The sequence below is a fragment of the Anas platyrhynchos genome, chromosome 7, assembly GCF_047663525.1.
Source record: "Anas platyrhynchos isolate ZD024472 breed Pekin duck chromosome 7, IASCAAS_PekinDuck_T2T, whole genome shotgun sequence".
Taxonomy (NCBI): Eukaryota; Metazoa; Chordata; class Aves; order Anseriformes; family Anatidae; genus Anas; species Anas platyrhynchos.
The window spans coordinates 6536707-6558966 of record NC_092593.1 but is presented as its reverse complement, the minus strand read 5'-3'; the positions used below and the strand labels follow the sequence as shown (position 1 = coordinate 6558966).

At 36.0% G+C, this 22260-nt stretch overlaps 1 protein-coding gene across 2 annotated transcripts in view; it reads left to right on the top strand.

Moving 5' to 3' along the window:
• The window catches only part of SPOPL (speckle type BTB/POZ protein like), a 33332-nt gene extending 12041 nt beyond the window's left edge, over positions 1–21291 (top strand). For both annotated transcript variants that reach the window (XM_027461152.3, XM_038181954.2), the window contains 10 exons: positions 3090–3223; positions 3395–3516; positions 3781–3932; positions 7175–7302; positions 10698–10875; positions 10965–11020; positions 12291–12413; positions 14650–14792; positions 14877–14930; positions 17059–21291. In XM_027461152.3, the coding sequence (XP_027316953.1) occupies positions 3146–3223; positions 3395–3516; positions 3781–3932; positions 7175–7302; positions 10698–10875; positions 10965–11020; positions 12291–12413; positions 14650–14792; positions 14877–14930; positions 17059–17203 (1179 nt within the window). In that variant the 5' untranslated portion in view covers positions 3090–3145 and the 3' untranslated portion in view covers positions 17204–21291. The remainder of the gene's footprint in view (positions 1–3089; positions 3224–3394; positions 3517–3780; positions 3933–7174; positions 7303–10697; positions 10876–10964; positions 11021–12290; positions 12414–14649; positions 14793–14876; positions 14931–17058) is intronic.
• Positions 21292–22260: the final 969 nt, after the last annotated feature.

The window sequence follows — 22260 nt, the reverse complement described above, 5'->3', positions numbered from 1 at the left end:
GGGCTTTTCCCCTCTTTTGAAGTATGACAATGAAAGTGGATTCTCAGAGTAAGTCATCGATGATTGCATTGCAGTATTGGGTACAGCACTTTGCTAAGGAAAAAATCAGGTTACTTGACACACTTTAAAGATATCTGTAATTTCCGTTTTGTAAAGCTGGAAATTACTTCTCATTCACTAAAACTTCTTTTAGTGTTCCCAAGTGAGTGGAGACGTGCAAGTTCCCTCCAGCAGTCGGACGTCTTCCCAGGGAAATGTTTGCACAGGCTGCTTTGTTGAGCCCTGTCCAGGCAGGCGTGGCGTTGCCTGAAAAATCATCGGTGCTGTGACATGATAATGTCCCGTCACCTCCGATGCTTTGTGTGCAATAGCGGGCAGAGGAGTAAGTGCAGGTTCTAGCATGAAAATTGTCCCTGTGAGTAAGTAGCTTCATCCTGCTGATAACAAGCCCTCCTTCCTGCACTTTGTTGGTTTAATTCCACCCCGTCCTTCTCTAACAGGGGTCGTCAGCTGTAGCTCCATCTGCTCCTGGCCGCTTCACCTAATAGGCTCTGAGGAGGGTTTGGTACTTGAAGACCTTTTTTTTTGTGCGAGCTGATGACAGTGGCTAATCAATGATTCACAAACACTTTCTTCAAAGTAGTATTTAGCCTTTTCCCCACGCAAAGCTCAGAACAAGGGGTAAATGTGTAGGTGCATCCTTCTGCCTGCTTGCAGTCTGTCCCCTCAAGGCCCGCTTGGTGCTGGCAACCCTCAAATTATTGAATCCATGCCCAAAAATACAGTAAGATACAAATCTGTTCCTCAAAGACATGTCAGGAGCTCTGGAAAGTCAGTTTTCCGCTCCTAATGCGGCAATTGGAAACTTTACCAAAAGTTGAAGCCACTCTGAAGGATGTGAAAAGCGTGCTTGGTCACAGCTCCTGCCAGCAACTAGTAAATAATAAAAGCCACGCAGCAGGTTGAAGCAGTCTCTGAAGCACAGATGCCTTGGGTAGAACCAGGTACAGAGACAGACTGACGGGGAAATAATGGAGGGGCAGGTAGTAACCACCTTCACTTAGACCCAGTCTCGTTTGTCGGGCTCGTTTAGCTGTGAGACAGGAGGGAGCAGGTAGCTGCCAGTAGCTGGCCTCAGGTCACGGGGTGCTTCGTAAAGGGGATGCTGTACAGAGCTTACTTTAAGCCTCTTTCAGTTTGGTGACCCCTTCGGGGCAACCTTGTCTCTTCTGTAATTACTGGACTTCTAGGAGCTGGCTGGTCTAAGGTACTGAAAGAGCTCAGGAACATGACAGAAAACAATAAAATGGGGCAAGCGAGTTCCACTTTCTGAATTTAACACTTGACTGTCCCCAGTTACCATCTACAGAAAATCCTAATTAAATACTGAAGACTTCCAGAAGTAAACATAAGTTTTATGTGGAAGGAAAAGCTTTATTTCTTATGGGAAGCAGCTGAATTGTATTTTTGATTAAACTTGAATTGTCTCAGTGATCCACATCTTGCATGAGACTTATCCAATGATTTTTTTTTTTTTTTTTTTGCCTTGTAGTTGATACCTTTGCAGAGAACTTTAGCTGATGGTGTAGCATCTTCTTTATTTGACAACAACTGGGAATGGTTTTTCTCCCCAAGGCTTTACACATTCATCATCCAGAGTGTTTTCCATGTCAACAGGCTTTAATGTACAAGGGCTAATTAATATTGCAAGTGGGTGAGAAGAGGTCCCAGAAGGGCATGAAGGAAAGCATCCAGGGAGGATCATTGTGATTCACAGAGAAGTTTTCTCCCCCATAGAAAGGGAATTATTCTCCATTCATTGTGACTGAATTGTGCATATTCTTTCAGGGTGTTCTTACCTACATTTATATAAAACCTTGCTTCTAAGTGTATTGCCCATCTCTGAAAAGTTCCAGCATGATTAGTGATGTGCAACCACCTCTTTCCAGTAATGCAAATAACACATTTTTGCAAGTAAAACGATGAAGCTAGCGTTCCAGGAAGGTTGTAGGCTTCTGATCTTCTTTAATGGTAGCAGGATACGATTTAAAAAAACTTACTGTACTGAGGGAAAATGTTTAATTGTGACTTTCATCCAGCTTGACCAGGGTTTGCTTCACTTCTCTTTAGCAACTTCTTGGAGCTGCTTAAGTGAGAAACAACACGTCTGGCAGGTATCTGTTGAAAGATGACAGCAAAGCCTCTAAAGGAGGGTCACCAGTAACCCTGAGCCACTCTAACATGTCTATATTCTTTTATTAATTATGTAAAAGGCTAGTGCAAGTAGACTGACTAATTACATGTCTAGTTAGATGTCATGAATCTGGGCATGTGACTCAATTTCTGATGGGAAGGAGAAATTGCAGTGCTTGGTGGTAACCTGTAACAAGATCGCTCTGTTATTGGAAAATTCTTCAGATTTGGCAAGTTAGCTTCAAATGTTTCAGTTCAGTGCTTCAGCAGGCAGCCAGCAAGTGGTTGTGATTATTATTGTGATTATTTCCAATAAAATCTATTGGCATTAAAGATACAAGGCAACTGTGAAAGATGTGAATAAAATACTTTAAAAGTAACTTTATTTTCTCACCTTCCCTTGAAAAATAAGAGAATTATTTGAATCTATTCCACTCCCAGAAGGCTTAGGTGCTGTTCCAAAGCCATGTCTGTGGAAAGCTAATGCAGCGCTACTGATAACTAATGCTCCCAAGGCCCTAGGTAGCCTCCAAATCAAAGGAAAAGATCCCGAGGAAAGTTATAACATGACTGGAGTGACCAACGTGTAATAATTTTGAAAGGAGATGTTGAAGCAAAGTTGTTAGTGGCACTGTATACTGCATAGACACTTGTTTTTATAAAGTACAGCATGAGGGTTCAGCTTGCAGATTTGGCGTACAAGTGGTCATCAATGAATATTTGACACCTAGTTTGTCTAAATAGCAAAACAATTTTAACATTCAGGTTTTATTTTCAGTTACATCATTCCGTAAACACAGGAATATGGATATTGAAACATAGATTCTTCCATGCTTACAGAGGGTGACCAAAGAAAAATATATGAATTTCTTCAATTTTCAATTACTTTTTTTTAGGAGAATTACTGAAGTCTGGATTGCTATTTTGATACTATAACCTGCAATAAGTGGCAATGTCAAGGGTTCCCACCCCACCTCCTCCTGGGGAGATGTCCAGTGGACCTGTGGCTGAAAGCTGGTGTTACACACAGGTAAAATTGCATGAATTCCAATGGCTTTATTTTCCTTTATTTTCTAGTCATAATAACCATATAAAAACAATTCGTAAAAATATTGAGTTGTGCTGATAATCTTAATTCTCATAATTAATGCTTGATATACAAACTAAATTTTATTGAAAATTTTCTACATCTTTTGTTCAGGTTAAAGTAGTAAAATTTTCCTACATGTGGACCATTAATAACTTCAGTTTCTGCCGAGAAGAAATGGGTGAAGTTTTAAAGAGTTCTACCTTTTCATCAGGGCCAAATGACAAAATGAAGTGGTAAGGTCGTTATTCTTGCAACTGCTTTTTTTCCTATTTTTTCTCCCACTAGCAAAAGTTGCAAAATCCAGTTGTGAATAAATAATAAAATTAACATGTTTCTTGAAGTTTCGTTGTAGGTACAGATTGCTGCTGGTTTCGTAGTCTCAATAATCATGAGGGAAACACTTGTTTTAGTAGCACATGTAGTATCTTAAATTAATACAGATTTGAATTTATTCTGTGTATGACTTTAAAAATGTGAATTTTCTGTATTTCTTTCAGGTGCCTGAGAGTGAATCCAAAGGGATTAGATGATGAAAGCAAAGACTACCTGTCATTATATTTGCTTTTAGTCAGTTGTCCAAAAAGTGAAGTCAGAGCAAAATTCAAGTTTTCCCTGCTGAATGCTAAAAGAGAAGAAACTAAAGCAATGGGTAAGGGAGTCTTAATGTAGTGCCTGCAGATCTATAAGAGCATTCCAAAGAAAGTTAGCTTTGTACTTTTTTCAATTAAAACAGAGTTTAACACTGAGAGAAACTTGAAAATATCTTTTTAAATATCCTTTTAGAAAGTTAATTAAAAATCTTTTCACACATTTCTGATCACTGAGCTATGTTAATTTCTCCTGAGCAGTATAAATTACAATGCACTGCTAAGTGCCATCGCTTCAGATTCTTGTCACCTAACTTTTCTAGCAGATCACTCTTGCTTCCTGTCAGTAGAGTTGTTTGCTTGTTTCTAACTTCAGTGAAAGTGTTTGATTTCCATAGTTAATTAGGCTAAACAAGCAGTGTTTTTTGTTTTTACACACACTTTTATGATGTTTTCATCTACTTCATCTGATTTACACTGTAATCAGTTTAAAGACATGAGTCATGTACCCATGGAACTAGAAGACTTTGAAGTAATTTATTGGATTTAATTGCCTCTTGATATGAAAAATGTTTGGCTCTTTTTTCAAACTTGAAAGCACAACTTTGACTGGAAACACTTTTTGGGAAACTTTGGGACAGCTGGAATTCTCATGAAAACATGTGCTTTCAAGAGCTGGACTCTTTTTTTTTTACACTAAATACGGAAAGGTATCTGAAGAAGTGAAACATGCTAGAAGGATTTAGTCTAAGATTCAAATGAAATATGTTAATACATGTTTAGAAAAAGTATATACCTGTATGGTAGCGTGACTTCTGTAGGGTTCAGACAAATATGAAAAAGGTTCAGCATTCACTGTTTTATTCCTTTTTCCATAGAATTAAGTTATTTAAATGTACTTTTTTTATTGAGCCCTTATGAAATGAAAGTATAAATCCCTAGTCACCTTTCAGTTGTTTGTGTATCTCTGGGAAAATAGTTTAAATGCCTGTTTCCCAAAGCACAATCATGTCATTACCTGAAACTAGCAGAATGTATGCTGTTGGGGCATTAACTAGTAGCTGAAAGTAGAAGTGTCTTTTAGTCTGCTTGCCAAAATACAAGGTAATGCTCTGTGTAATACTAAACTCTACCATCTCCAGTCTGACCTATGAATCTGATTTAGCACAACAGTCAAATGCTGGCTTAATGCAAGCAGGTTTGTGCTGTTGCTAATCCTGTGTGTGAAAAATCAGTCTGCTTTTTTTTTCCCCTTTCCTACTTCAGATGCTGCAAGGTCTCTTAAGTCCTGTTATGTTGCAAGTTCTGATTTTTTTTTTTTTTTTTGGAAAATCTGTAGTTCTCCAGTACTTATGTTCAAAGTCTTCTGGAGGGTTTGCTTTGTTCTTTGAATAGCTCTGTAGTTTCTTCATCCACTAGTTTACCTTTTCTCTCTCTGCAAACTGGGTCTTAACATTTTGGTTCAAGGTAGCAATTCCATGCCACTTTTTCCTTATATGACTGGACCCACTTGTAATATCTAATGTAAATCCACAAAGCTGAGTGCAAATCCAAAAACATAAAATAGTTGGATTCTTTGGAGTTAAGTATGTACATTTATTTCTTTTCCATATTCATCCTCTTCCAAAATGCTGCCCTAAATGAGGGCCATACAATGTAGGGCGGGAGGGATCTGAAGATATTTGTCAGGCGGTCCTTGAAATGCTAAAAATCACAAGGTGTTAGAAAAGAACCTAAAGAATATGTCTTAAGTTTCTTCAATAGTAGCTGTCCTGTATTTGCACTGCAGGAATTAAACATCTTTTCATTTTGGGAAATTACCAACAGAAATCTTATTTCTTGGACTTTGCAGCCATTTACCATCTGCTCCTGGAGAGGCTCTGTTTTTATTTATACCGTGTAATGATGCCCAACTTTTGATGTCCTTTGTTAATTGATAATTCATGCACAGACTGCCACTTCAAGTGATGATGCTTGTCAGTTCTTGAGTTGTTCTTCCTTTTTTTTTTTTAATGTAAGCCGCCAGTAAGACATTTTCATCTACTTTTGGTGAAAGAGCTGTTGTGAATCTTATTTATCCAGCTGTTGAAAGTGAGAACAATCAGCTTGATATGTTTGTTCTTTAACACAAACTTGACCATCTAACATACTATGTATTTCAGTGATGCTATTAAGTTAACTGTCGAGAAGCTAGACTTTCCTCATGTCTTTATTTTGGAATTTGTAGAAGTGCTTTTTTAACTTGATTCTGTCTTGAAAGATACTTTATGTCCATAACAAGCTTCAGACTTCAGTCTTCCGTGAAGAACTTATAAATTTAAATATCTGTTCATAAAGCAGATGAAATGATTAAATGATTCTTGTCCAGCATTTTTTGGAATTAAAGAAAAATCCCTCTTTATGGAGAAGTGGGGGTGATTGTGTTTTTTTTTTTTTTTTTTTTTAATTCTTTGGTATTATTTCAGAAATGCTCTTTTTCTTTTCTGTTTCAACAGTCTTTCTAAATATAACTTGCCGTGCTTTACTTGCAAATAAAAGTATTCTGCGTTCTTTCCTGTAATTCATTTAGTGGAACAAGTGAGCAACTTAGGGCAGACAAGCAGTACAGAATAAGTTTACTCAGTGCATGTATTCGCATTAATATGACCCTAGGGACCATTTTATAGACTGCGGACATTAGAACTGGATAAAAAAAAAGGTGATCACAGCAACCTGATAGATTAAAAAAATATATCTCACAGCATATGGCTAAAATGTATATTTTCACGACCAGAGAAATAGTTGGTTGGAAGCTTTTATTTCTGTTTTGCTTATTTTATGCTTTTGCTGTATTCCAAAATAATATGAACTTGTGAAACAGGATTTTCCATTTCAGGAAGAAGTCTGTTTTGACTTAAAACAAATGCAGAAGTGTTGTCAGAATGCATTTGTGATGACAAGCTCATTGTAATTGTACTTCTCCATGAACTGTTTGTTTTGATGTGTTGGCTTTTATAAACTTCAACTAAAAACTCTCTTGTTGGATGACGCGTCAGGAGGAGATGCTATGGTTTGAATTGCAGATCATGCTCTTCTAAGAGATGCTCTTCTAAGAGCTATCAAATTTTTGATATCATAACACCCCACAAAAAAACAAAACCAAAAACTTTAATCAGTTGTTTCCTAAAAATGTGACAGACACGATCCAAATGTGTTAAATTATTTTTTGTCTTAAGACTTACCCTTCGTATAGACTTTTTAGGTGTTACTGTTTTTTTTTTATATTGTTAACTTGCTTTATTTGTACATAACTTTATTTTATCAGAAAGCCAAAGAGCGTATCGGTTTGTGCAAGGCAAGGACTGGGGTTTTAAGAAATTTATCCGAAGAGATTTTTTACTAGATGAAGCTAATGGTCTTTTACCAGATGACAAGCTTACGTTATTTTGTGAGGTAGGTATAAGCTTTTAAGTTATTAGTTTTTAAAAAGGAAAGAAAATGCTGTTTTGTATGTTTTTATGTTCATTTTAACACTAATGTAAATGTTTTGTTCCAAAAATAAGTATGGTAAGAAACGCATTAGTTGCATTGTCTGCATTGTATTGTTTCATTTTTTGATACGTTTTGAAATGTAGGTTCAGGCAATCAGTTCAGACTTACTCTGCAACTCCCAAGAATTTGCCAGGATTATGTTAAAGTCAGCTGTAAAATTACTTATAAAAAGGTGGCCGATAAGTGATGTGTAAAGACTCATTTAACTGACGTCACCTTCAAATAGGTTGTGTTTGAAATTACAGGATTGTTCTTCACTAGTTAAGCAAAAAGGAAATGTCTGCTGGTTTGCATTATTAAAAAAAACAAAAGCATAGCTAATAGTTGGAATCTATATTACTGTAATATTATTCATGGCTATAGCCAGTTAGGAGTTTTTTCATGTAAATTAAATACTTTATTTTTATAGTAACTGTTATATGTTGTTTTTGAACAAATACAAGTATCCTGCAGAAAGATGTTCCTTAGTGTACTGATAATTAATATTGAGAGCTATGGTATAAGTTCATGGTATATTATAGGTCACTTTTATGATATTGTTTTTTGTTGGTAACCTATGTTGATGTATTAATATTGAGTAAAATGCTTATTATATGTTAAAAATGGAAGCTAGAGAAAGTCGTAATGTAAGTACTGTGTGTTAAATATACATTGGCTGGCTATCTCTGCTGCCATGAAGTGATTAGTGGCTTAGGAGGATGATGGATGTTTTAACTGCTAATAAGTTTGCTTTGATCTGTGTATTTACAGGAAATGTGTAAAATTGTCTTGGCAAGATTACAATTTAATTATATGTCATTATGCTATGTAGGAAGAATAATTGAAATGTGGCCCCTGAGACTAGATATTGCAAATATAGTGCATCTTATTTTCACTTAGACAAGTTAAATTAGCTGCATGATAAATTTGTTATGAATACAATTATTTGGGTGATAAAAGCAGATGTAACAAGTGTTTTATGGTTCTGCAAAGATACTCTTGAGTATTTTGTCATTTTAAGTTTTCCTTGTTGTAAGTGGTTTGTAAATAAACAGCTCTTACTGTTTGTTTTTGGAATTAGGTCACTACATAATTTTAGAGAGAGCTTGTTTTATAACAAATTATAAAACAATAAATTATCTGCAGAGATGTTTTTCCTACAGAGTGCTTAGATAATGAGGTCTTAGACTGCTTCCTTAACTTGTTTCCTAAAGTATCACACCTTATTTACTGTTGGACCACCACAGATTCAAAACCACAAAAGATGTGCATTTTCCATGTCTGTCACCTCACACACTAAACTTGTTCAAGTCATAATTTGTACATTCTTGTACACCCTCATACAGGAGGGTATGCAATGTAAAAAAGAAACATTAATCCTAATCCGTAGATGCGGTGCAAACGCTGCATCTTGCATAGCTTCCTAAGAAGTAAAGTGAATTTGATCTTGTGGAGGAAGAACTTGGATGTCCTGCCCAGATTCCAGGACCCAGAAGATTGGCTGTTCACTATTTGTTTTTAGCATTTCCTCATCATTTTGGAGTTTAGGGGATAAATACCTTTGTTCTTGTGAGTGGTCTCGCAAACACAACTCTGAAATCTCTGGAGTAAGGATCATGTGTTTGAAAAAAGGACATGTTTTATGATTGGTAGCTTAAGATGAGTTTTCAAAAGTTCTGTGGCTTTAATGAGATTGGATTTCAGCTCAATCTAAAGTGATTCATTTAAAAACAAAACAATGCTTTGATTCTAAGCCTACTGTCTGGATGGGTGATATATGAAATACTAGATCACCAGAGACCAGCTTGAGTAAATATAAAGATGTAGCCAGCCTTTCTAGGCAGTGTCTGTAGCTAACAGGGAAAAGTTCCTGCATGGACAACTTGGAGCAGGCACTTAAAGTGAGGTCTCTGGAGAAGCAAAACTTTCCTTTTAAAACAAAGGACAAGTGTTGCTAGGCTGAAACTCCCTTTTGTGCATACGTGTACTTCCTGAAATTGTGCTGTGAAAACTGAAGTAGAGTACACCATAGACCTACAGAGCTTTGAATGCTGGAAACGTATAGTCTTAGTGTGAAAGTGAAGGTTTTGAGTACTTTGGGATACTTTTCTTTTTAAAAAGTGGAAGAATATAAGGGAATTTCTTCTCACAAGGGGATATAGGATGAGAGAGGGAATTAGTCAATGATTCAAATCCTCAAACTGCTGTTTTAATTGGATCATCATCCTCTTCTGATCTGGTATTTCTTTTGCACTCCTATGACTTTCTGTGAAGCTTAGCTATGCTATTTTTGCTTTATGCCAGATTTATTCCAGATGCTGTGCCTCTGGATATCAAACATAGCACTGATCTTAACAGTGTCACCATTTTCTTAATATATTATCCTAATTTTCTGTATTTTGAGAGATGCAGTGATTGAGATTCTGTAGTATGGCTCTATCCTTTAGGAAGGTTTTATTCTCAGGCGTGTGCTCTCAGACAACAGAAGTAAGACCTGCTGAGCTCTTCTATTTTCCCAACAGACTGATTAAAAGGACTTATGTAATTTTTTTCCAAAAAAAAAAAAAAAACAAGTAAGAATGCTACTGTCCTGTTAATTTACTATGTGAAAGATTTAAACCTGGAGGATAATGACAATGTATTCACTTCAGATGCACATTTTTAAATTTAACCAGTTCTGTACAAGCATTACAACCTGTGAGTATTCATTTATTATTTTAGTTATTTCCTCCTAGATCTTATATTCTGTTGACTTCTAAAATAATGGCTTTTAATCTTGTTCGGAAAAACAATCGCCTGCAACAAAGCAAAACAGGATAATGAAGGAGCTATGTTATTTGCACTCAGATTGTGTTATCAGTTTGCAAGTTAGGTATGAACTCACTAATTAGGATATCATACTGTTGAGAATTTCTGTGGATTGTTTTTACAGAACTTTTGTGCTCTTGTGATCTTAATGACCTGTTTACAATTTTATTTTGTATATATTTACTTAAATGTGTGAGGAGTGAACAGTTAATTTATCTCTGAAATAGTATTAACATTTACTTATGGTGTCATGTGTCTTCTTGACTCACTGTTGCTAATTTTATTACATGATATTTTGTTTTGGTTGGATAAATGCACAATGTTAGTCTAAGTAAAACTGTATTTGTTTTATGTTACTTAAACTGTAGAACGGTTTTGGCCTAATGCCAAAAACACCACTGTTTTGTGCTTTGCTTTGGAATTGCTGAACTTGTAGCAATAGGTGCTGTAACTTAATTATTATTGGCATTCAGTTATGAAAGAGTTGTCTTGCTGTGATTTTCTGTTAGGTAAGCGTGGTCCAAGACTCAGTAAATATATCAGGACAGTCTAATACAAACACTTTGAAGGTACCTGAATGTCGACTAGCAGAAGATTTAGGGAATCTCTGGGAAACAACAAGATTTACAGATTGCAGTTTTTATGTAGGAGGACAAGAATTCAAAGCTCATAAATCTGTCCTTGCAGGTACTTTCTACTTTTGTATTGCTATTATTTTGCTATTAAAATTGCTAAAAGCTTAAAAACTGATTAATATCATACGTCTCTTGCTATAGCACGATCTCCAGTTTTTAATGCAATGTTTGAACATGAAATGGAGGAAAGCAAAAAGGTAAGCCTTACTGAAGACTTTGCACATAAATATTTGTACGTTGTAAAAAAGGGAAAATGTGCAGAACATTTGACTGAGGAAGGTGAGTACTGCGTGATAGTGCGTGAGTGGAGGGGGGGGGTACTACTCCTGAATGCTTTTGCAATGAGTTCTGGGGGAATTTCTCTGTGTAGAAAGATTCTGATGGATTTGTTCTTATTTACATCTGCACTAGGCTGTTTTGTTTTGCTTTTTAATGTTAGCTACTAATGCAATTGATCTAGCAGTGTCTGCCCTATTTTTTTTCTTTAGCTTCTACTTCACGTAAGCCAATTGACTTGATTAATACATTATGGCAAAACTTGGAAGTTTTGTGTGGTCACTAGGGACGTGAAGGAACAACAAGTGAATTATAACTCGCGTTAAGCCCTGAAGCAGTGAAGTGCTTTTCATTCACAGTTTCTGCAAGCACTTGACCTCCATGAGTGTTTTGGATGGATAGTTATTTAATCAGCACAGAGAGCTGCTTCTGCTTTTATGCTCTTGATATCTCCTACAGCAAAGAGTTGTTCATCTCTTTCATGAAAAACGAATATCTAAAAGGGGTTGGTTATAGGTAGAATACATGAAGAGGCAAGGAGAACTGATCAACTCACTAAAGGCTTATAACAAATGATTTCATATTGCAGGCTGCAACAGTAGCACTTGCATATGAATCCATCAGGTGACTGTGGTGCTGCAATACAACTAAGTTTTCACGAATGTGACTTTTTTTCCTCCCTGCAGTTCACCAGCATGGAAACTTTCTCAGGCAGAATTAGAATATTGGAAGCATTTGCTTAGGATTTAAAGATTTCTAGATTTTTTTTTCTAGACTTAAAGAAATTCAGACTTGAGCAGAAAGTGGCTCTTTGTTCTGTCTGCTACTCTGATTTTTAATGTTCCAAACATACCGCTGTCAGGCTGGAAACTCAGCAATAGTTGTAAATGTTCCTGAAACTGCCACAGGTACAGCCTGTGCAATAGAGTCTACACAGACATTTCTAGAAGGAAAATGCAATTACTTCTTTTTGTAAGCTTTCCCAATTGATTTCTGCTCAACTAAGAGCTACTGTTTATTTACTTTCTGCTTAATATTGTAGAATAATTAGTTTAAAATTGTAAGGTTCTTGTATGATGGAAATGAATGAAATGAAAATATAGCCTGCAACAGGTATTTGACATGTTTGTTTTAAATATGTTGTTGAATTCCAGTGGTTTTTGATGATAATTCTTCTTTACCATTTACCAGAACCGTGTAGAAATAAATGATGTAGACCCTGAAGTTTTTAAAGAAATGATGAGATTCATTTACACAGGAAAAGCACCAAACCTTGAAAAAATGGCTGACAATTTGTTGGCAGCTGCAGACAAAGTAAGTAACCCTAAGGTCTCAAAACTAATGTTTGTCTGTGGAATGTTCCTCTTAAATATTTTTTTTAATTTGATATTCATCTCACTTTTTTAAATACCATAAGAAGGATCTCATCAGAAATGCAGAAAGATGGAAGGGTAGACTTTTTTTAATCAGTATAAGGCTTAGAAACTGTTCGGTAAATCTTTGCTGTTCAGAAGAGTTTCAGATGTTAATTGTATTTACTCTCTGTTAAAATAAATAAATAAAAAATCAGGGACTATTAATATGATTTGGAAAAATCAGTCTTGAATAAAATTTATCCTCGATCTTTATATTCCTTAAGAGGATTTATACAAGTGTTTGAACAAATTCAAGTGTTTGAATTGTTTCCTAAAGTTACTGTTGTTTCAGAGCTTTCATCTTTTTGTCTTTCCTACAAACTTTATAGTTCTAATCTTTCATCTCTTCTGTATTGGGATTTCGTCTATTCTTTAAATTGTCACTCAGCAAAATGCTTTTTCTCCTGTGTTTTTTGAGATTAGAGGACTTAAAACAGCACAACAATTAAAGTGAGGTTATTCACTTTCATGTTATTTAATTTTCTAACTATTTTAAACTTGACCCAATACCTTGTTTATTCTTTTCACTGCTTTACAGCTTGGGTTGAGATTTTAGGTAGCTGTCCTCAGACAACATGCAGTTGTTTTTCCCTGAGGAGTTTTAAGTAGCTCAGAACTCAGAAAATGCTCCTTTCATTTGTGTAATCTGAAACTCTCGGCTGAGATTGTGGCAATTTATTAAACTACCTAGGTGATTTCTAAATTAGTTGTGTAATTACGTCATTAGTGGTGAAGCTGCCTGTTCTCATAGTCAACCTTATCACAACAATGTAAGTCAGCCCAGTAGTAAATTTCAAGGAACAATTACAGCGTTGTTTTTGGCAATTTGTTTTCAATTTTCTTCAAGAACTGTTGAATGGGCACTGCCCTGGATTTGGTGACTTACCAGTTGCATTGACTTCAAATCTCATTGCCAGCATCTCATCTCTGTTTTTAAGCTCATTGTGTTTTGTCAAGGTCTAGTACACCCAAGTGGGAAGGTGAAATGGTGTTTTTTATCAATGCCAGCTTGTATTGAAGACATTGATAAACGTAGAGAATGTTTTAAGATGCAGTTATATAATTGTCTGTGATAGCAGGGCATAAAGATAGTGAGCTAGAAGGTCCCTTTAGCTTTTTATAGCAGTCTAAAATTTGCTATAAACTTTTCTATTCTTTCTGAATGTGGAATAATCTAAAAATGAGTATTCTGCATATTCCCTGTTATAGTACCTATTAGGTATAGTCTTGTCATAATTGTTATTTATGCACTCTAAATAGAAGTATTCTAAAGAGTAGTATAATGATAAAATGGATGTAAAAATGCATAGGTCTAGAAACAGAAGCTAGCCCAAGAATTTGACATTTCTTCAATGGTATTTCTTTGTTGCATGGTACAGTTGCTAATACAAAGGTATGAGTGGCAACTTGACTTATATATACACACATACATATATATGTGCCACTTAAGCATCTAAAATTCCTTTCATACTTGAAAACTGAGTGCTAAATTAAATGGGATGGAGAAGATTTCAGTAGAAGTGTATACAGCTGACTGAAAACCGTTCGATGTATGACATCCTTCAAAATCAAAGCACAGTTCGTTCATGCAGAATGTAATAAGGGAATGTAATTATTTTGCATCAATTTTCTGGTAGGCTTTGTCAAAGTTATGAGAAGCTTAAAAAAAAAAAGAGGGGAGTGGGAAACCTCAGAACAAGCCAGTTTCAAGCAGCCCAATGTATTTTTGCTTTGATCAGTTTCATGAAACTTTCCATTGTATAATTTCTTGCTGTCTGCTTTGAGATGTAAACCTATCTGATGATGATTTTGATAAAGTGCCTTCGTATCTTCCTTGCTCTTCCTCCCACACTAAACTGAAGGAAAACAAACTTCTAAATGACTTACTTTTGTAGTTTTAATAAAAAGTTCTTCCAGTAAAGCATTTATCAATTTGTGTCTAATGTCTTATAATTTGAGGACTCTTAATTACTGCATATTGAATTCTAAATTACCTGTTTGGAAGCAGTGTGATCTTAAGCTTGAGAGGCAGTAAACGTATTCGTGGTGGCTGAACCTGTATTAAACTGTCTGTAGAAATAATGGTAGAAAGAATAAGTTTGAAGAATGATTAGTGTAGTTTTTTCTTTTATCAGTATGCACTGGAACGGCTGAAGGTCATGTGTGAGGAAGCACTCTGTAGTAACCTCTCGGTAGAAAATGTTGCTGACATTCTTATCCTCGCAGATTTGCACAGCGCTGAACAGTTAAAAGCACAAGCAATAGACTTTATTAACAGGCAAGTAATATTTATGAAACTCCAAATATATTAGTACTTATGTTTTGTGTACCCTCTCAATATTAGCACCGTTCTCTCTTCCAGGTGCAGTGTTCTTAGACAACTTGGGTGTAAAGATGGGAAAAACTGGAATAGCAAGTAAGTTTCCCTTCCCGATCTTCTGTACAAACACTGCCAAATAGACTGCAGATCTAAGGACTCTTACTTCATTTCCATGCTATTGAGGCCAGTCATGCACCGTAGGTAAAGTAGGATTCAGTAGATTTTATCACAGTTAGGAATGTGACTTCCACTTCAGATGATAAGAGGAGTTAACTGCCCTCCAGTGTGAGGTCACAACAGCAGTTAGTTTTGATTCCTCTCCTAGGGATGTATCAGCTTTGTGGGGAAAGTGGCAGCAGCCTTCAAGTGGCAACCTGGGTGTGATTCCAAGGCTTAGATCAATCTGAGCCTCCAGCATTGTCAAAGCCAGAAGAGTAGTCACTCTTCTTGCCTTCAGCAACATGTTTGTGCACCTTCCCACGTGCCAGCACTAGTGCACTTGAGGTCAAGACAATTGGTCAGCCAGGTCCCTCTCATATGGCTGAGTCTGTAAGTCCTCATGCCTGCTCAAGAAATAGGTTGAAACTAGATGGCTCAGACTGTAGCACCGATTGCAGTATGTGCTTAGACCAGCTCAAGTGAATCATGGAATAGAAGATAGCTTCAAAATGGCCAGTAGTGGGCTTAAGCATAGTGAAACAGCAGCAGGGGATTTAGTTATTGCCATCAGAATCTCTAGAACAGTTAAAGGCTTGTGCTATACCATTTACTTTAAATCTAGTGTTTTTCCTGAAGAACTTGAGCTCTTCACAGATGTCATGAATGAGTGTGATATGAAAGAGAAGTGAATGGTAGAAGGAAAACCATTAAATACTAGTAAAAAAAAAACAAAAACAAAAAACAATAACAACAAAAAATAAACACTATTAAACACTAATAAATGTAAATCAATTATATAGGCAGTGTAGATTAGTTGATGTGTTCGTCTTTGTGTGACTTGGAGCTTTCTAGTTTACTTCTGTCTTGGTAATTGCTAGTAAAGATGCTGGTCATCTTTATTTCCCCGACTTATGGATGCTTTAGGTGAAGTAATTTTAGAGGGCCTGGCTTAACTGACCCTGAGTGCTAGGGAATCTAAACTTTTGGTGTTGTTGCTCAAGGCACTTACCTTTACTGACTTGCAGCAGAAGATTAAAGTCTTGCATTATAATCTGCAAAAGCTTTTTTGAGAGTTTGTACTGTGCAGAGGTCAAATGCTAACTTTATTTCAGGAACCCTGTCAGGCATAATATGAAGGTGCTTATGGAAACGCAGGGCAACAGAAACTTGGGATCAATGCACAAACTGTTCATTCCAAATTACAAATGTGTCTGTGGTCAATGTGTCATGCCTCAATCAGTGTAGTATTCTCCATGTACAGAATAAAATCTTATATCTTATATTATTTCAAAATACTGCATTTACCTTTTAAATGTAATATATATATATATATATATATATTTATATATATATAAAATGTTTTTTTATTTCCTGGATAGCAATGTGATACTGGCTGATACCTGTTGTTGCTGTTGTGTCAGTTAAAAATTGGCAATAACTATTGAAAGCCATTCTGAATGTAGCCTGTAATATTGTACCGAAGCAAGAGTGAATATCCAAGTATCATCTGCTGGTACTCAGACTGCGATCTCCCAGTGAAGGGTTCTGCAGTCAGCCAGCTAATCTGTCTCCATGACTTCTCTAGTACATGAACTATATCATTCTTGCTGCAGTTTAAACTGATGCATCTTGTCATCCTTCCCTCTCCTACAAATTGATCATTTCTTCTATGTAATGAGATTATCATGTCTTTCCCTGGTTTTCTCTTCTATATGCTAAACCTCATTTTTCCTACCTATCCTCTTATCATTTTTATTGTTTTTTCATGGGCAATTTCAAGGTGATTGTCTTACACTCTGCTCTGTATAGGACACAATTCTCTGTCTGAGGTCTAGCTGATATTGACTAGAGCAGGATAAGTAGCCCGTGTCCTACCCATGGTGATATTAGTATACCCAAATTTGGTGCTCCTTCCCAAAGGCATTGTTATTGGCATTTGTAAACTTTGTCTGTCATGTTCAGTTGCTCTTCTGCAGTAATCCTGCCTTCCCTGCTCTTCTCCACTGTGTGTTTGTGCATTTGCTTTGTAAAATTGTGTGACTATTCTTAATACTTCTGTTTTCAGCCAAGCAACAGACATAATGGAAACAGCAGGCTGGAAGTCCATGATCCACTCCCACCCTCACTTAGTAGCAGAGGCCTTTCGCGCACTAGCATCTGCACAGTGTCCACAGTTTGGCATTCCACGCAAACGGCTAAAACAGTCATGAAATCTTCCATGAACTTAAAGAAATTGAATTGACTCTACTCCTCCATGTCCAGAGGTGTTTTCACAAACCATAACAAGAGTTTTTGTTATCCTTGTACACAGAACAGAAGCTGAAAAAGCCTATTGTTTGCTTTTCAGATGGATAATTTATGGTTTAATCCTCAGCTTTAAATTAGACTGATTACTCTAATTCACTGAAAGGCCTTAAATTATCTTCAATGACTCTAGTCCATATAGTTTAATGTATCTTGATTTTTTTATTATTATTATTTTTTAATGTGCCTTGTCTTTTTGACTAGGCTCTGCAGGATTGCACTAGCTCCATAATGCAGTAAAGTTGATAACTGAAGATTAATTTTTGAAAGGGATCTTCCATTATTTTCAGAAGAAAAGATTATTATAGTTTGGTCCTGTGCTAACTGGAAGGTTTTAACTAGCCTCTCATTGAAAGCACTTGAACCAGAGGTGCGTAATGTACCCTAGGCAAGTGCTAAGTATAGGGAGAGCCTGTTTACCTTCAGCGAATGCCTACAGGCTATTTATGGCAATATACTGCTTTGAACATAATTTATTTTTCATTGTGGGGCAAATATGCAATGGTTTGGCCCAAAAATGTATTTTCATTACAGTTTGTAATGCTTATTGTGTGTGTGTCAAAGCTGTCCAGACGGTGAAAAGAAACACAGAATAAACCTCTTACTTGTGTTTCTTTACGGTCCATCACTAGTTTACATTTAATGCAGAACTGAATGAGAGGCAAGGAGTTCAATGTGAAAACGGAATAGTATTGTGTATGGAAAAATATATCCCACATGTACGGTTACATAGCAAAGTAAAGGATGCATAGAATGACCAAATGTAAATTGAAGAAATGGGCCAAATGGATTATATGCACTTTTAACGTGTAACTTTTGTATGTTGTGTGGTACATATATATTTTGCTTTTGATGAATTAATGAGGTACAGGTAATTGTGGCTTAACTTTTTAGATACATTTTCAGATGCCCACAGCCACATGGGATTTAGTTTTGTTAGAAGAGAAAGGCATGTCTTTTTGAGACTCGGTTGAAGGTGACTATTGCAAGCTTTTGTATTTAAGTAACAGAATATTTTTCTCTTATTTGAAAAAGGCATGTGAAAGATAAAATTCTGGAGGAGGGATTTTTCCCATCTCGATGTGTGTGCACAGTTTCTGCTGACACCTGGAGAGGCTGCATACACATCACGAGGAATATTTCCCTGAAATGTCAGATGGTGTTTGCAAGCAGAGACTTGCTCAGTCTTGCATTTCAGTTATTGTGCTAGCATTGTGGATGATACTGAAATTCTGCATAATGTGAAAAAGAAGAAGCATTTGTAAACTGCTTGTCATGGGCCAGTTCTTTATTATATGAACCTTAGCTTTAATACCAACATCCTCAGTGTTTGATAGCTTTGTTTACAATTGGGAGGAAAAGTCTGCAGTAGTGCACACTCTAAATGTTTCCTGAGTTATTACATTAAGTTTACTGTAATAGTGATAATGCATTGTATTTTTTCTTTGGGAAGACTTTGGTTTAGTGGTGGAGAATGGGAGGAGATCTCACCTAATTTATAATCGTGTTCAGATAAAGGTTTTACTTTGCCTAGTTTAAAAAAAAAAAAAAGTTATGCAGGGAGGAGAGAGGAGGAATTTCACATTGTTTACTATCTTAAAATCTATCTGCATCCTCATTTCATTAAGATTCATCTGAATTGCTCTAAATGAAATTTTTAGAGGAAAGAGTATATAGTTTTATACTTTGGTGTCTAGTGAACCATTAGCAAAGACAAATTGGAAAAAATGCCCGGGCCAATTTCTAAATAAAATAACCTCTAAACATGCGTTTTCTTACCTTCTAACTAAATCTTTATGATGGATAAAGTGTAAAATCAAAAACTTTAATAGTACATAAGGCATCAAATTATATATTTACAGAGATTTATCCTTTTATCAATTTTTAAATATTTATCTAAGGTCTCATAAGCATTCTTCACAATAAGACGTAAAGGTAATTGTTCCCTCCAAAAAGTGATGTTTTTGCTGCACTGTGTAATGTGTTAGAACTAAATATCCTCATACCCATCACTGGTAAAACTTGCAGCTCTAACGTACCAAGTGACTTGAATATTTAATACTGTAATGATTGTCCAGTTCAGCTTGTTCTAAAGTAACAGCATACAGTAATTTAATGGAACGCTTAAGGATTTTATGAAGACTTTTTTCAGAAGCTTAATAGCACACTTTGTACCAAAAAGTCAGACACTGTGCTGTGATATTATCTACGTTGTGAAGTGTCCACTTTTCAAGTTAGGCAGTGTATACCATACGTTACACTAACAGGGAGAAAAAAACACAAAAATCATGGTTGATCTGTTTGAGATTTGGTTTTATTTATTATGTATATTAAGTTTTATCAGCTCTTAAGGAAAAGGTAAAACAGTTGCTGTATTCTTAAGTGAGTGCACTAACTATTCACCCCTTTTATTCTCTAACTACATGCAGTGTTCTCACTGGAGCAGGACAGCTGATAACTGCAGCGTTCGTCAGATTCAGTAGCTTGTTTTCATTCCCCGCATCTCAAGAGCTTGCCCTTCAAAACCTCAGTTGTCAGTTCTAAGTGCAGCAGATGTAAAACTATCTATTAAAACGGACAGGTTTTTTTCAGGCTGAAGTCTTTAGGGTTTTTTCTTAGTTTTGTATACAGATTAGGAATATATTGTATGAAGGTGCCATGTTTTGGCTTGCCAACACTACTCCCTTGGATATATGTGAACCACCGCTTCCATACTTTTCTGGGGAGAACCCTGCATGTGTCCTGTGTGTGTGTGCGTGTGTGTGTGTATGACTGTGCGGTGTTTTTTGTCAAGAATGACTTTCTAAAAATAAGGACTCAATTTGCTGTTAAAATGCTATTATGTATTATATATTTTTTTTCCATTTGGACCTCTCCTAAGGAGATGCTTTGGGTGGAAGAGGCTTCAATAAACAATCCTTATTTTCTAGTCCATTTACTGCATGCAGAAGTATAAACACATTGTGCCTTTTTTAGGAAACTGTTGCAATGAAGGGAAGATTTAACAGGATACAAGATCTTTTAAAATGGTATTTTTAAAGGTGAAGGAGAATATTTGACAGGTGGTTGAGTAAAAGTTACAGATTATACCTTTGAACTCTGTTGCATGTTGACTCTTGCTTCCACAATTAAGTTTCCCTGAGAAACTACGCTAGTTTCACTGTGGAAACGGCAAAAATGTGGAATTACAGATACAAGTTGAGTAATGGTATATTTTGTGAAAATGTGAACATATTTGCTGTTACAAGCTGAGTGTATGTCAAAATATGGTAATCATGGATACAGAGTTAGTTTTACAAGTTACTCTAGTTTTGATGTTTTTCTAAACATTGAGTGTTTAGCGTAAAATTCACCTTTGCACAGGTCAGTAGAAGACCTACATGGAGATGATGTTCCTTTTAAATCCTCATGGTAAGGTTTCTCCCTTGGGAGATTAAAATAATGTGCAGTACTTGAAACTGTGTTTCATAAGACAGTGAATTGCAAATGTGAGGTATTGCTGCCTGAAGTTGTTGAATTACGTTGACTTTTGCAGTTGGTTAAAATTCCTTATCTTAATTGATTTTTTTGTATTTGACAAATGGAATGTTCTTTATCTGGTGTTGATAGCATATTTAGTACAGAGCTTAGCTCATCAGCTAGCAAGACACTGACTTAGTCTCATAACTTGGCTTCTGCTTACAGTAAATGGACTGTTTGTAAAGGGAATTCACTATTTCAAGTGTTTTGCAAGGAACTTCGCTGTATTTGTAACCTGGTTTTTGAAGGCTTGAGATACATGAGTCCTATTTTAGAAATTAAGCCAGTGAAATGACTTAGACCTGTTTTGGGGTGGAAATGACTAAGAATTCAGATATGTAAACAGTTGTATCAAACCATCCAGCCTTTTTTTATCAGCTGATGTTAATGGTGAAATACTTTTTGTACCTTGTTGCTGAAAATATTTTTGCGTTTCAGCACATCAAGTTACAATAAAGTTGTTACTTATACAGAACGTGTCTGTGTGGCTTGTATTTTTTTTCTCCTGTATATGATCATAGTGTCTCCTGTTGTTTCTGTGCTTTGAGAAAAATATTTTACCAGCACTGTAAAACAGTTTGGTGTAAAATATACTGCTGTCCTTCTGGAAATCTTTTTGGGGTAGGTTTGTATTGTAGTCTTGCTCTGATCTCCACTATATTTCAAGTTTGATACTTTAACATAATTAAAATAACAGAGCTCTGAATAGCTTATGGGTTGCTTTCCTGAGAAACAACTGCCTTTGCATGGACTGTGTAAGAATAGGTGCTCAGTGGGAAGGAGAATTGCTCCTCGGGTAATGAAGGATGTGGAGATGAAGATGAGTTTCATGGTTTCTAAGAGGTTGGCTTTTTTTTTTTTTTTTTTAAATCACCTACCATGGCAAACAGTCCCTTTTTCCTGCCAGTGACTATAGGTTTATAATGACCATGTGTAACAGAAGACTACTACCATTTCAATGGGAAGAGTAGTGCATAAAAGTAATCCTTAGGGATAGGTCATGGGTTTTCATCGTTTTATAGGTTTTTGCAAAAATATGTGGAATGGTTGGTATGCTGCTCTACAGATTTGAATTTGGACACTGAGCTGAGGGAGCAGGTAATGTGAAGGTAAGTTACTTTTTGTACAGTTACAGGCCATTTGAACTCAGTTACCTGACTTGTTACCTAGACTGCTCTATGAGTTAGCACAGCTGGCAATATATTGCTATAAAACTATGCTACTACAGGAATTCCTAAAATTATAGCTTAAAGTATAGCTATGGGGATGTTTTTGGGGGTCTCAGCATAGAACGCCATGTTTGTCTGTAGGTACATGTAAAATTCTCCACATCTGCCTGAAATTAACATCCTTTAGTGGTTGTTCCACAATGATTCAGCTTAAAGTTCCTCTTGGGGTTTATAGCAAAAGAGTGGCATAACTTACACGGTTACAGGCAGTTTCA